This window comes from Phyllobates terribilis, unplaced genomic scaffold (assembly GCF_046119375.1).
Source record: "Phyllobates terribilis strain yellow unplaced genomic scaffold, ASM4611937v1 Scaffold_2__4_contigs__length_985480577, whole genome shotgun sequence".
Taxonomy (NCBI): domain Eukaryota; kingdom Metazoa; phylum Chordata; class Amphibia; order Anura; family Dendrobatidae; genus Phyllobates; species Phyllobates terribilis.
Genome location: NW_027362762.1, coordinates 615,239,958 through 615,256,227, shown reverse-complemented (window position 1 = coordinate 615,256,227; position 16,270 = coordinate 615,239,958). Strand labels below are relative to the sequence as shown.

The 16,270-nt window shown below is 48.2% G+C and overlaps 1 protein-coding gene across 1 annotated transcript in view; it reads left to right on the top strand.

Moving 5' to 3' along the window:
- Positions 1 to 16,270, top strand: part of FANCE (FA complementation group E) — a 226,620-nt gene that overhangs the window by 32,420 nt on the left and 177,930 nt on the right. The window contains exons 7-8 of the mRNA XM_073670648.1: positions 5,136 to 5,211; positions 9,807 to 9,873. Of these exons, the coding sequence (XP_073526749.1) occupies positions 5,136 to 5,211; positions 9,807 to 9,873 (143 nt within the window). The remainder of the gene's footprint in view (positions 1 to 5,135; positions 5,212 to 9,806; positions 9,874 to 16,270) is intronic.

Genomic DNA, 16,270 nt, shown 5'->3' with positions numbered 1-16,270 from the left:
CACAGAACGATTGCTACTAGATCAATCTGTCCCCATATCATGTTGTCAGCATCTTATCTGCAGTTTTCACTGGGCAATGAACTGCAGAGAACAATGATTTTTGTTGCGCCATAAACAGTCCAATCACGCGATGAATGAGCAGCGTTTTGCTCATTCGTTGGTCAATTGCCGACATGTTTACACCTATGAACTCTCGTCTGTTCAGCTTGGATTTATAAATATGGATGCTGCATACACGCAAACACAGTATGTGACTCAAACACTGTATATTACACACACATATGTAGAGTAGTGTTCAAAATAATAGCAGCCCAATATAACTAACCAGATTAATAACTGTTTTTGGTATAAATTATATTACCACATGTCAAACAATTTACCAGTTAGTGCAGTAGATTCTAAGAAAACCAACAGACTCAGCATTCATGATCTGCAGGTTTTTGAGTCTATATTTGAATAACTAATTGAAATGTGTTGTGTTCAAAATAATAGCAGTGTGGAGTTCAATTAGTGAGGTCAATCATTCTGTGAAGAAACAGGTGTGAATCAGGTGGCCCTTATTTAAGGGTGAAGCCAGCACATGTTGTACATGCATTTCTCCTTGGAAGCCTGAGAAATATAGGTCGTTCGAGATCTTGTTCAGAAAAGCAGCGAACTTTGATTAAAAAGTTGATTGGAGAAGGTAAAACTTATAAAGAAGTGCAGACAATGATAGGCTGTTCAGCTAAAATGATCTCCAATGCTTTAAAATGGAAAGCAAAACCAGAGAGACGTGGAAGAAAACGGAAGACTACCATTCAAATGGATCGAAGAATAGCCAGAGTGGCAAAAGCTCAGCCAATGATCAGCTCCAGAATGATCAAAGACAGTCTGTAGTTACCTTTGAGTACTGTGACAGTTAGAAGACGCTAATCCCACTGTTGAGAAAAAAAAAAAACACAACTACTGAAGTGGATACAATTTGCCAAAGAAAACATCAACTGGCCTAAAGAGAAATGGAGAAACATTTTGTGGACTGATGGAAGTAAACTTGTTCTTTTTGGGTCCAAGGGCCACAGACAGTGCATTCAAGCCACAGTACACTCTGAAGACAGTGAAGCATGGTGGTGCAATCATCATGATATAGACATGTTTCTCTTACTATGGTGCTGGACCTATTTACTGCATACCATGAATCATAGACCAGTTTGCATATATTAAAATACTTGAAGAGGTCATGTTGCCTTACATTGAAGAGGTTATGCCCTTGAAATGGGTGTTTCAACAAGGCAACGACCCTAAACACATCAGTAAACGAGCAAAATCTTGGTTCCAGTCCAACAAAATTGAGGTCATGGAGTGGCCAGCCCAATCCTTGGATCTTAATCCGATAGAACACTTGTGGGATGATAACAAAAATGCCATTTCTGAGGCCAAAAGCCAACAAGATAAGGACCTGACAGTTGGTTCTTACTGCACAAACCCCAGGCCCCATGAGTCAGAGATCTGCTTTATTAGGCTGTGTGCCCATGATGCATTTTTTAAGCGTTTCCGCAGCGGCAATTCCGCTGCAGAACCGCTTAAAAAAACGCTTGATAGAAGGCCTGCCATGGTCCCCAATGATAATCCGCATGTGCTGTGCACATGCTGCAGAAATTTCCGCTGCAGATTATCATTGCGAAAAAAAAATGCAGCACTATGAATTATTTTGCAGAAATGCTGCGTTTTCGCTGCCATTGATTTTCATTAGAACGCATGGATTCCGCATCACTGCATCTGTACTTGCGGAATTCAAGCGATTCAATGTGCGGATGGTACCCGTGTTTGGAGAAGAGGAGACTCTCCTCCGGACCCGAGTACCATAGAACCTGTAAAAAAAAAAGAATAAAATAAAAAAATAAATGTTATACTTGCCTTCTGTTGGCCCCCGGTCTCCTTGTCTTTGCTTGCCGGCAGATCGCGGTGGACTGAAGGACCTGCGCTGATGTCATTTAGTCATGTGATGGCAGGTCCTTCAGTGTACCGTGAGCAGCTGGCAAACCAGGACGGATCGAATAAAGACTCCGGGGGCCATCAGAAAGTAAGTATAGATTTATTTTTTTTTTTATCATTCTTTTACCGTCACACTATATAAATCCATGCCGGTTGCATGGATTTATATAGTGTGACCAAGTTGTCAAGCACTTTCCAAGTGATGCTAAAATCGCTTGGAAAGCGCTTGTCAACCACATGCGGAAATGCAAGTGAAGACCGCTTCACATCCGCATGTCCCTGGCAGGAAAAGCGCATGTACAATCCGCACATACAATCCGCATGCGGAAATGCATGTGAGGAACGCTTTACATCCGTATGTCCTTGGCAGGAAAAACGCATGTACAATCCGCATGTACAATCCGCATGCGTTTTTTTCTGCCAGGGAGATGCAGAAACGCTCAGGAAAAATCCAGAGCATTTCTGCATCATGGGCACATAGCCTAATTGCAGCTGTGTATATTTACTCTGATGCTGCCACATTTCAGAGAAAACATTTAATATCCGTCTGGCTATGATGTAACCAGGATTACTAGCTCAAAAGGCTGGTACCTGGTGGCTTCTCCCTTCTTTGCTATGCCAGACTGGCAGGTCCCCCTGTGTTTGTACTTCTGAAAGTCACTGACATGGCGAACCCTAAAGTAGGTGTGTAATATAGACTTTCACTCTGCTTGCCGAGCGGTCGTCACTTGAGTGCTCACATGCGATTTGCAGACTTGTGATCATGTACTGACTAACGTCTCCTGTTTCTCTCAACTGAAAATTTGCTCTGGGGAATCCTGACAGCATACACATCGCACGCTGTCACAATTCAGCAGTCTGCTGTCACATAGTGCCCCCCCCCCTTCCCTAATTATATGGCCTTCATTGTGTCTCCACAGTGCTCGAATACTAAAAAAAAAAAAAAAAAAAAAGCCAAATGTCTGAATTGTCCCCAGTTCCATGCCGACCAGCTTACTCCTCTTCCTTCTTTTACTAACTGGTTTCCTGCCCCACACTTACTGTACAGCCGCAGTCTATTCCGTGGCCCATAGCTGCAGAGCATGCTGGCGTCACTTCACAGGCTGACATCATTATATCGCACATATACATATATATAAAACCATAAACACAAAATCCCTAGCCTTGTCCATGTGCTATCTAAATAAATAGACCATTGCTGCACATACACGGCTGAGTTAGTCTCAGTTCAGTCAAAGTGTTGAGCTAGGATTTAACTCTAGCCTCCCTGTCTTTGCTACACCCTATATAATGTATAGGATGTTACATATATATATATATGGTACCTAATGGCAGTCAGGCTACCTCTGGCAATCACATGGAGGGTTGTGTGGCCCTCCAAAGAAATGCCACCCCACACCATTACTGACCCACTGCCAAATCGGTCATGCTGAAGGATGTTGCAGGCAGCAGATCGCTCTCCACGGCATCTCCAGACTCTGTCACATGTGCTCAGTGTGAACCTGCTTTCATCTGTGAAAAGCACAGGGCGCCAGTGGCGTCTTTGCCAATCCTGGTGTTCTGTGTCAAATGCCAAGCATCCTGCATGCTGTTGGGCTGTGAGCACAACCCCCATCTGTGGACGTCGGGCCCTCATACCATCCTCATGGAGTTGGTTTCTAAGTGTTTGTGCAGACACATGCACATTTGTGGCCTGCTGGAGGTCATTTTGCAGGGCTCTGGCAGTGCTCCTCCTGTTCCTCCTTGCACAAAGGCGGAGGTAGTGGTCCTGCTGCTGGGTTGTTGCCCTCCTACGGCCCCCTCCACGTCTCCTGCTAGTGCCTCCAGCCTCTGGACTCTACGCTGACAGACACAGCAAACCTTCTTGCCACAGCTCGTATTGATGTGCCATCCTGGATGAGCTGCACTACCTGAGCAACTTCTGTGGGTTGTAGAGTCCGCTCATGCTACCACGAGTGTGAAAGCACAACCAACATTCAAAAGTGACCAAAACATCAGCCAGAAAGCATTGGTACTGAGATGTGGTCTGTGGTCCCCACCGGCAGAACCACTCCTTTACTGAGGGTGTCTTGATAATTGCCAATAATTTCCATCTATTGTCTATTCCATTTGCACAACAGCATGTGAAATTGATTGTCAATCAGTGTTGCTTCCTAAGTGGACAGTTTGATTTCACAGAAGTTTGATTTACTTGGCGTTATATTCTGTTGTTTAAGTGTTCCCTTTATTTTTTTGAGAAGTGTATATACATCCTATACATGACACCTAAAAATTACACATAGTACATTACAAATAACACACACTACACCACATATAGCATACATTATGCTCGCCTATGTAGAAGCTATTTTTCTTCCTGGGGGCTCCAGGAGAGAGCTAGATGTTTGACCACAGCTTCTCCACTTGGAGCAGTGCAGGCACTTCTCCCTCCACTCTCTGGTGCCGATGGCAGAAAAGACCAAGAGCAGAGCACAGAGGACGGAGAGAAGTCGCTCCCTATTTTTTGCCCAAGCATGGAGCAGTTTACAGCATATCATGATGATTTGATGTCTCCCTGCAGAGCCCCCTCTGTTGTCTGGTGGCCGCACAGGTTGCACATAGGTAAGGCTGGCCATGCTCTTCAGTTCTTCTAGCTCCCGCATAGTTCAGCGCCAGGAGTAACATTACATTCACTTGACCTGTCACAGTGTAATGTAGCTACAGTATAGCTTCTGCTGTAGACACTGGGGGCCCTCAGGGGCGTGGAGGCCCTGAGCAATTGCCCAGTCCCCCACAATGCTGGCCCTGGAGATATGCCAATACATTGTAGTTCAAATAGAGCAGTTAAAAGTGAAAAGACCCTAATGGGACTAGCTAAAGGAAAAAGTTTTAAAAAAGGTATATTAAAGTAGACAGGATATGGTTTTTAATTGGTATTCCTAGAAAAATAAGCAGAATTAAGAGTAGTCAATGTGGCATTGTGCATTCGTCATACAAACAAGAACCAGACAAGAATCCTATTTGACATTGACAACATATTGTTAGGATTTGTTATCAATGTACTTAGTGAACATAATATTTTAAAGGGTTACATTTTCACTTAACTATTTTGTGTTAAGTTCTTAGGAGTTGACACCTTTTCATTCTAGCTGAATCCTTTTCCTTCCTTTTCTAATCTGAAATAGGATCCGCATATGCAGATTTTCTTTGCCGAATGATTTCTGAATGCCTTGAGTCTCATGAACTACATCTTTGTTTTGAGTAAGTGTAATTTTCTTTAATACCCCTTCATAGCAGTGGCTTCTTTCATCAGGATATTGTGCCCACATTTTTTTTCGTTCAGTAGTCTGAGCAGCAGACCAAAGTTTTCAAGAAGTTGATTTGGTCTTCAAGTACCCAGTGCATACGTCTGTGGCATTTGCTGAAAAAATAAGCAGAAGACCTACCTCACAAGTACAACATTTAAATGATCTGCTGCTAAGGTGCTTGGTACTACATACCATAGGGTTTACTTGTGAGGTCCATGATTTGATGAGTCCAACAAATAGATTTCTCAGTACGAGGGTCTGTGTGTATATAATAAACACTAGCTATTAAACCCGTTCTACGCACATGTGGCGAGCATTTTTATTGGTATATGGTCCCCTATCCTGGTATATGATCCCCCACCCTGGTGCCTTGCCCTGGTATATGCTCCCCAATCCTGCTCCCCCATCCTGGTATATGCTTCCCCATCGTGGTCCACCATCCTAGTATATGATCGCCGATCCTTGTATATGCTCCCCTATCCTGGTCCCCCATCCTAGTATATGCTCCCCCATCCTGGTATATGCTCCACCATCATGGTGTATGCTCCCCCATCCTGGTATTTGCTCCCCCATCATGGCATATGCTCCCCCATTCTGGTCGCTCATCTTGATATATGCTCCCCCATCCTGGTCCCCCTTCTTGCTATTTGCTCCCCCATCCTGGTATATGGTTTCCCCCATCCTGGTATATGCTCCATCATCCTGGTCCCCCATCCTGATATATGCTTCCCTTCATCTTGGTCCCCCATCCTGGTATATGCTACCCCATCCTGGTCCTCCATCTTGGTATATGGTCCCTCATCCTGGTATACACTCCTCTATCCTGGTATATGCCCCCCCCCCCCTTCCTGGTCCCCTATCTTGGTATATGGTTTCCCCCATCCTGGTATATGGTTTCCCCCATCCTAGTATATGATCCCCCATCCTGGTACCCATCCTTGTATATGCTCCCCAGTCCTGCTCCCCCATACTGGTATATGCTTCCCCATCCTGGTCCACCATCCTAGTATATGATCCCCGATCCTTGTATATGCTCCCCTATCCTGGTCCACCATCCTAGTATATGCTCCCCCATCCTGGTATATGCTCCACCATCATGGTGTATGCTCCCCCATCCTGGTATATGCTCCCCCATTGTGGCATATGCTCCCCCATTCTGGTCCCCCATCTTGATATATGCTCCCTCATCCTGGTCCCCCATCTTGGTATTTGCTCCCCCATCCTGGTATATGGTTTCCCCCATCCTAGTATATGCTCCATCATCGTGGTCACCCATCCTGGTATATGCTTCCCCTTCATCTTGGTCCCCCATCCCGGTATATGCTCCCCATCCTGGTATATGCTACCCCATCCTGGTCCTCCATCTTGGTATATGGTCCCTCATCCTGGTATACGCTCCTCTATCCTGGTATATGCCCCCCCCATCATGGTCCCCCATCTTGGTATTTGCTCCCCCATCCTGGTATGTGGTTTCCCCCATCCTAGTATATGCTCCCTCATCCTGGTATATGCTCCACCATCAATGTGTATGCTCCCCCATCCTGGTATATGCTCCCCCATCATGACATATGCTCCCCCATCTTGGTCCCCCATCTTGATATATGCTCCCCCATCCTGGTCCCCCATCTTGGTATTTGCTCCCCCATCCTGGTATATGGTTTCCCCCATCCTGGTATATGCTCCATCATCCTGATATATGCTTCCCTTCATCTTGGTCCCCCATCCCGGTATATGCTCCCCCATCCTGGTATATGCTACCCCATCCTGGTCCTCCATCTTGGTATATGGTCCCTCATCCTGGTATACGCTCCTCTATCCTGGTATATGCCCCCCCATCCTGCTCCCCCATCTTGGTATATGCTCCCCCATCCTGGTATATGGTTTCCCCCATCCTAGTATATGCTCCCCCATCCAGGTACCCATCCTTGTATATGCTCCCCAATCCTGCTCCCCCATCCTGGTATATGCTTCCCCATCCTGGTCCACCATCCTAGTATATGCTCCCCCATCCTGGTATATGCTCCACCATCATGGTGTATGCTCCCCCATCCTGGTATATGCTCCCACATCATGGCATATGCTCCCCCATTCTGGTCCCCCATCTTGATATATGCTCCCCCATCCTGGTCAACCATCTGGTATTTGCTCCCCCATCCTGGTATATGGTTTCCCCCATCCTGGTATATGCTCCATCAACCTGGTCCCCCATCCTGGTATATGCTTCCCTTCATCTTGGTCCCCCATCCTGGTATATGTTCCCCCATCCTGGTATATGCTACCCCATCCTGGTCCTCCATCTTGGTATATGGTCCCTCATCCTGGTATACGCTCCTCTATCCTGGTATATGCTCTCCCCCATCCTGGTATATGGTTTCCCCCATCCTAGTATATGCTCCCCCATCCTGGTACCCATCCTTGTATATGCTTCCCTATCCTGCTCCCCCATCCTGGCATATGTTTCCCTTCATCTTGGTCCCCCATCCTGGTATATGCTCCCCCATCCTGGCATATGCTCCCCTACCCTGGTCCACCATCCTGGAATATGCTCCCCCATCCTGGAATATGATCCCCCATCCTGGAATATGATCCCCCATCCTGGTATATGCTCCCCCATCCTGGTATATGCTCCCTATCCTGGTATAAGCTCCCCCATCCCGGTCCTCGATCTTGGTATATGGTTTCCCCCATCCTGGAATATGCTCCCCCATCCCGGTATATGTTTTTCCTGATCCTTGTATATGCTCCACCATCCTGGTCTCCCATCCCGGTATATGATTCCCCATCCTGGTATATTCTCCCCAATCCTGATCCCCCATCTTGGTCTATGCTCCTGCATCCTGGTATATGGTTTCCCCCATCCTTGTATATGCTTCCCTTTCCTGCTCCACCATCCAGGTATATGCTTCCCTATCCTGCTCACCCATCCTGGTATATGCTTCCCATCCTGGTATATCCTTCCCTTCATCTTGGTCCCCTATCCTGGTATATGCTCCCCCATCCTGGTATATGCTCCCCCATCTTGTTACTCCATCCTGGTATATAATCCTCCATCCTGCTCCCCCATCCTGGTATATGCTCCCCCTTCCTGATGTATGCTCCCCCATCCTGGTATATGGTTTACCCCATCCTGGTCCCCCATCCCGGTATATGGTCCCCCATCCTTGTTTATGCTCCCCCATCCTGGTATATGCTCCCCATCCTGTTATCTGCTTCCCTTCATCGTGGTCCCTCATCCCGGTATATGCTCCCACATCCTGGAATATGCTCCCCCATCCTGGTATATACTCACCCCCCCCCCCCATTCTGGTCCCCTATCCTGGTATATGCTCCCCCACCCTGGCCCCCCATCTTGCCATATGGTCCCCCATCCTGGTATAAGCTCCTGTATCCTGGTATATGCTACTCCCCCATTCTGGTCCCCTATCCTGGTAATCCTGGTATACGCTCACAAATCCTGGTTCCCAATCCTGGTATATGCTCCCCAATCCTGGTCCCCATCCTGGTATATGCTTTTCCCCATCTTGGTATATGCTCCCCAATCCTGGTCCCGCATTCTGGTATATACTCCCCAATCCTGGTCCCGCATCCTGGTATATACTTTCCCCCATCCTTGTATATGCTCCCCAATCCTGGTCCCCCATCCTGGTGTATGCTTTCCCGCATCTTTGTATATGCTCCCCAATCCTGGTCCCCCATCCTGGTATATGCTCCCCAATCCTTGTCCCTCAACCCTGGTATATGGTCACCAATCCTGGTCCCTTAGCCTGGTATATGTTCCCCATCCATAAATAAAATAATAAAAAAAACACTTCTACTCACCTTTCCACCGCTTCCCTGCAGCGAGTGGCCTGCGTCATCTAAATAAAATTGTGCCAGAATCAGCACGTGTGCACATCGCGCTAACCGGCGCCATTTTGTTGAAGACACTGTGATCTCCGGAGAGGCCGGAGGAGTGTGGCGCCTTAGTCAGTGCCTGCGCATAGCACGATCTCCAGCACCATTTTGTTGAAGACAAACTTTCAGCGTGTACAACAAAATGGCGCCAGATTACACAGTATGCACATGCGCTGATTCCAGCTCCTTTTTATTTTTATTGTCTGCGCTATGTGCAAGCGCGGACTTCAGCTCCACTGTCTGAAGATCACAGTATTTCCCCACTGGCGCCGTAGATCGCGATATGCGGTCAGTGCCTACGCATAATGCTATCTCTGGCGCCACACTCCTCCTCCAGCATCATCCTCCTACCTGCCTGGGATGTATTTCTCTGGCCATACTGCCCAGACGCAGTGCACATGCGCAGAGTATAGAGGCTTCGGACAGAAGAACATTTTCCTAGTTATATTATAAATATTTGTGTGCTATAATTTACTGACTACCATTCCTAAAGTGAAAAAAATGCAACTGGATGGCATATGGTTGCAAATATGGAGTTATATTTAGTCATGCTATGTCAAGGTAGAATAAAAATACAACAAACTAGAGAAAGTGGAAACTAAATAAAGATGGAGATTGATGATTTAGTTATATCTGTCTTTCCTTCTTTTTCAGCTCGATCTTTAAAATACCATGCTCTGAAGTGTCGGTCAGTGTTCTGCACATGTTGGTTGATAAAAAGGTATGGAGAGATTAAATAGCAGGAGAACTTGCCCAATCTACACTAGAAGTTGAAAAAATTCTTGAAATTTGTGTATATGATTAATTCTCCTCCATCAACTAGCCCTTTGAGAACAGCATTGTTGTGCATTCTGTGTGGAACGCTGCACTAAAGAGCACATGCCGTTTCACAAAGAAAGAGATCAGCACTGAATTTGTAAGAACCAGAAAAATCTCTATTCCAGCCCATTTTATGTCTTTCATTTTTCACCAGTTGCCCCCTCTGAATGTACAGAAGCGACTTCAGCAGCATGATAAATCTATAATATAATCAGGGATGTGTCCGTCTGTCCGAAGCCTCTATAGACTGTGCCTGCGCAGTCTGGCCCCAGACAGAAGAACGCATCCAGCCGTTACTCTGTGTGCCCATGATGCGTTTTTGGTGCGGATTTGCAGCGTGGAAACGCACCAGAAACGCATTGCATACCTTATCCCATGACTTCCTATGACATGCTGCAAGTTCTGTGCACATGGTTCTTATTTTTTCTGCGCGGATTTTAGTTGCAGAAAAAATCCGGACATGACCAATACTTGTGCGTTTCTGTATGCTGATTTGTCTATACAATGCATTGGAAAAATGCTTGGCAAATCCGCATGCAAAAACGCATCAAAAAAGCGACAAAAACGCACGTAAAAACCACATGCTTTTTTATGCCAAGGAGATGCAGAATTTCTGCTTCATTTCTGCATCGTGGACACTAAGCCTTACAGGTGACAGGTAAGAGGAGTGTGGCGCCGCATACCGCAATCTCCGACACCATAAGAACTTACCTGACTGAGAGGAGTGTTTCTGCGGCGTCTCTGTTTAGGCCGGGGGAGGAGTTCGGCGTCGGAATCGGCGCATACGTTTAACGCGCTATCCAGTTCCATTTTAGTGAAGACACATTTGCAGTGTGTCTTCAACAAAATGGTGCCGTGCGTACTCTAGTGCCATTTTGTTGAATGCACTCTGAAAATGTGTCTTCACTAAAATGGCGCCGGATAGCGCGCTATGCAGGCGCTGATTCCGGCGCCATTTTAGTAAGATAACACAGGTGACGTGCTGCAGGGGAGCGATGGAAAAGGTGAGTAGGAGTGATTTTTTTAATTTTAATTGATGGAGAGACAAATTTGTGAGTACGCCCCCTTATTATCAGTACATTATATATACAGCTCTCAACATAAGTGAGTACACCCCCATAATATCGGACATTATATATATATATATATATATATATATATACATCGCTTAGCATAAGTGAGTACACCTCCATATTATCAGTACAGTATATATACAGGGCTCAGCATAAGTAAATACGCCATCTGCATTCTCAGTACATATTATATATATATATATATATATATATATATATATATGTCTGTGTTTATATGTGTGTGTGTGTGTGTATATATATAATCGTCTTATCCCATGTGTCTGTCTGTCCAGGAAATCCCCCGTCGCTCATTGGTCCGGCAGCGGCCAATCAGCGCCGCGGGATTTCAGAAAAAAGATGGCGGCCGTTAGCGGCTCATCTGCGGGACAGAGCTGAACGGCGATGCAGCCGGGAGATGACCGGCGCGAGGCGCTCATCTCCCGGCCGGTATCAGCAGAAGGACCCCGACCGCCGGACCCATCTGCGGGACGGAGATGCATCCGGGAGATGAGCGGCGCGAGGCGCTCATCTCCCGGCCGGTAGCAGCGGAAGGACCGCCGGCACCGCTGACCTCCATGCGGAAGGGAGGACCGGGGAGCGGCGCTGCGGGTCGGGATACTTCTGCTGCGAGCGCCCGCTATGTCCCGGGTTCTCGCAGCGGAAGTAGCCGCACAGGCAGCGCCGCTCCCCGGTCCTCACCAAGACGATTCGATGATTGGTCGCGGTCTTCGGACCCGACCAATCACTGATCTTAGCGCAAAAGTTAAATACCGCTGTGCTGATTGGTCGCGGACGCTGCCCGCTACCAATCACCGACTTGGGCGCTAAATTTAAATATCGGCCGCGACCAATCAGCACAGCGGTGTTTAAATCTGGAGCCAAGATCGGTGATTGGTCGCGGCCGATATTTAAATTTGGCGCCCAAATCGGTGATTGGTTGTGGTCGCGGACGCTGCCCGATCAGCACAGTAGTGGTTAACTTTAGCCGCAAGATCAGTGATTGGTCGCGGTCTTGGCCCGCGACCAATCACCGATTTGTGCGGCACATTTAAATAGCGGGCGCGACCAATTGGATGTCAGCGCCGCTCCCCGGTCCTCCCTTCACACCCTAGCCGCATGGATGTCAGCGGCGCTGCCTGTGCGGATAGTTCCGCTCCGAGAACCCGGGACATGAGCGGGCGCTCGCAGCAGAAGTATCCCGACCCGCAGCGCCACTCCCCGGTCCTCCCTTCACACCCTAGCCGCTGATGTCCCCACAGTATCCACATGGTGTTACAAAGGTCCGGACATTTGTGTTAAAAATCGGTGATTGGTCGCTGGCGCTGCCCGCGACCAATCACCGATTTGGGCGCCAAATTTAAATATCGGCCGCGACCAATCAGCACAGCGGTGTTTAAATGTGGAGTCAAGATCGGTGATTGGTTGCGGTCGATATTTAAATTTGGCGCCCAAATCGGTGATTGGTCGCGGGCAGCGCCAGCGACCAATCACCGATTTTTAACACAAATGTCCGGACCTTTGTAACACCATGCGGATACTGTGGGGACATCAGCGGCTAGGGTGTGAAGGGAGGACCGGGGAGCGGCGCTGCGGGTCGGGATACTTCTGCTCCGAGCGCCCGCTCATGTCCCGGGTTCTCGCAGCCGAAGTACCCGCACAGGCAGCGGCGCTCCCCGGTCCTCACTAATACGATTCCGCTCCTCACCAATACGATTCGCTGATTGGTCGCGCTCTGCGCACGCGACCAATCAGTGATCTTGGCGCTAAAGTTAAACACCGCTCTGCTGATTGGTCGCTACCGCTGCCCGCGACCAATCACCGATTTGGGCGCCACATTTAAATAGCGGCCGCGACCAATCACCGATCTTGCCGCCACATTTAAACACTGCTGTGCTAATTGGTCGCGGACGCCAGCCGCAACCAATCACCGAGCTTGGCGCCAAATTTAAACAACGCTCTGCTGATTGGTCGCGGACGGCGGACGCGTCCAATCAGCGAGATTGTCGCCAAATTTAAACAACGCTCTGCTGATTGGTCGCGGCTGGAGTCCGCGACCAATCAACGAGATTGGCGCCAAATTTAAGCAACGCTCTGCTGATTGATCGCGGTCGCTGACCGAGATCAATCAGCAGTATTGGCGCAAAATTTAAACACCGCTCTACTGATTGGTCGCTACCGCTGCCCGCGACCAATCACCGATTTGGGCGCCACATTTAAATAGCGGCCGCGACCAGTCACCGATCTTGCCGCCACATTTAAACACTGCTGTGCTAATTGGTCGCGGACGCCAGCCGCAACCAATCACCGAGCTTGGCGCCAAATTGAAACAACGCTCTGCTGATTGGTCGCGGACGGCGGACGCGTCCAATCAGCGAGATTGGCGCCAAATTTAAACAACGCTCTGCTGATTGATCACGGTCGCTGGCCGAGATCAATCAGCAGTATTGGCGCAAAATTTAAACACCGCTCTGCTGATTGGTCACGGTTGTCGGCCGTGACCAGTCAGCAGTATTGGCGCCAAATTTAAACCTCACTCTGCTGATTGGTCGCAACCACCGGCCGCGACCAATCTGCGTTTTTTGTGCCAAATTTAAACAACGCTCTGCTGATTGGTCACGGTCGCCGACTCCGCGACCAATCAGCAGTATTGGGGCCAAATTTAAACCCCGCTCTGCTGATTGGTCGCGGTCGCCGGCCGCGACCCATCAGCATTATTGGTGCCAAATTTAAACCCCGCTCTGCTGATTGGTCGCGGCCGCCAGCAATTAGCGAGATTGGCGCCAAATTTAAACAACGCTCTGCTGATTGGTCGCGGTCGCCGGCCACGACCAATCAGCCATTTTGGCGCCAAATTTAAACCCCGCTCTGCTGATTGGTCGCGGTCAGGGGCTGCGACCAGTCAGCAGTATTGGCGCCAAATTTAAACACCGCTGTGCTGATTGGCCGTGGTCGCCGAACGCGACCAATCAGCGATTTTGGCGCAAAATTTAAACACAGCTCTGCTGATTGTGCCCGGTCGGCCGCATACCTATTCTAGAATACCCGATGCATTAGAATCGGGCCACCATCTAGTGTGTATATATATATATATATATATGTGTATGTATGTATGTGTGTGTGTGTGTGTGTGTGTGTATATATATATATGTATATGTACATATGTATATATGTGCCTCTCAGTAAATTAGAATATCATCAAAAAGTTAATTTATTTCAGTTCTTCAATACAAAAAGTGAAACTCCTATATTATATAGAGTCATTACAAACAGAGTGATCTATTTCATGTGTTTATTTCTGTTAATGTTGATAATTATGGCTTACAGCCAATGAAAACACAAAAGTCATTATCTCAGTACATTAGAATAATTAACAAAAAACACCTGCAAAGGCTTACTAAGCTATCCTGAACCATGTGGAGTTGCTGAACTCTAAGCAAGGGGATCCCTGCTACCACAAAGACTGCTTTTGGGTTACCATTTTGCTTTGTATTCCTGTTTTGTCCAGCAGGCTGGGTTTTCTTTTATGGACTCAGTGTTGGTTTATGCTGCATTTTAATAAACCAACCAGCAGTTTTAAAGAGACAGTGTACCTGTGTCTACCTCCGTGTGCAGCTGAGTGAGCGATCTACCACAGGTGGTGGAGAATGCTTTCAAGATCCCCAGGAAACTACAACAGACAACATGGAGAACCTCATCAAGCGCCTGGTGAAAGCTCAGCAGGAAACAAGCAAGCTCCTATTTCAACAGATCCACCAACAACAGCAGCAGAAACAGGACGAGATCCGACAGCAGCAGCAGCAGATGTAATTGCTCGCAGAGGTAGTTCGCGGAAGCCTGCAGCCCCTTCCCAACTCCAGGTGATGACTCCTACGTCCGAAAAGCGGTAAGACAAGCCATGCAGAAAATGACCTTAGGTGTGATGATGCGGAGGCATTTTTGACTGTGTTTGAGCGGGTGGCAGAGTGGGAGAAGCTACCGCCGGAGCAGTGGTCAGAGGTGCTGGCCCCCTATCTGACTGATGAGTCCCAGAAGGCTTATTACGACCTGACCTTGCAAGATGCCCAGGAATATGGTAAACTTAAAACTGAAATACTGGCACTTGCTGGAGAGACTGTCAGTCAGAGCCCAAAGGGTCCACCACTGGGCTTATGATGGTGATAAACGCCCTCGCTCTCAAATGTTCGACCTTCTGCATCTTGTACAGAAGTGACTACAGCCGGAGTCCTCCACTCCAGCCCAGATGGTCGAGTGGGTTGTCATAGACAGATTTGTGCACTCCCCTACCTAAGCTGGTGCAGACCTGGGTTGCCCAGGGAGACCCCCGGAACGCGGATGACCTGGTTGGCCTTGAAGAAAGATACCAGGTGGTCAAGAGGGCCCTAAGGAAGCCGGGCGGTGCTGCATCTCCATACTGCGGTACTCAGATGGAGCCAGAGCCACAAAAGAGGGGGAGCCACAGCTGGGGGGAGTCCAAGGACCTGAGGGGTTGCCAAAGGCCGCTGGAAAAGACATAATCTGATGGAGATGTCACTGTCCTGGACACATAGCTGCCCTTTGTCCTATTGCCTCCGAGCAGATAGACTGTAACATTGGAAGGCGCTGTTCGTATTATGCATACCCCTCCTGCAGTGTGGACTATCAGCCCGCTGAGGGGCCACAGTCCTGTCCAGTGGCCATAAATGTGGTACTGGTGTCGGGACTTTTGGACTCAGGGAGTTTGGTGACTCTGATAAGGGCCACACTCCCCCCACCAGTTGATCCGGGGTACTGAGTCCCATGAGGTCGGGGTAGTCAGAGACTTGTTACACCCAGTTATAATCAGGCGGGACTTCCAGCTGTTCTGGGACTTGTGGGGAAAGACTGGAATGCCCACTGGATCAGACCGGAGCTGGTTCGTCCACAAAGAATCCCCATTACAGCCAGAGCACGGATGAGTTCCCTCTGTGTGCCCCTGCTGGCGACGAGGATGAGACTTGGACCCAGGAGGATGACATTCCTGAACTGGGGGTTTCTGGGGGGAATTTTGGTATGGCGGAAATGCAGGATCTTATGTTGAAAGGTGCAATTGACAATGTGACTGTGATAAATGGGGTTGCTTAAGAGTCGGGGGCTGACACCAGTTTCCCATATTTCACCTTAAGTGAGGAACTTCTTTATTGGGTTACTAAACCAAGAGGGGAAGTGATAGAGCAGTTTTTGGTGCCGGGTCCCTATAGATATCGGGTG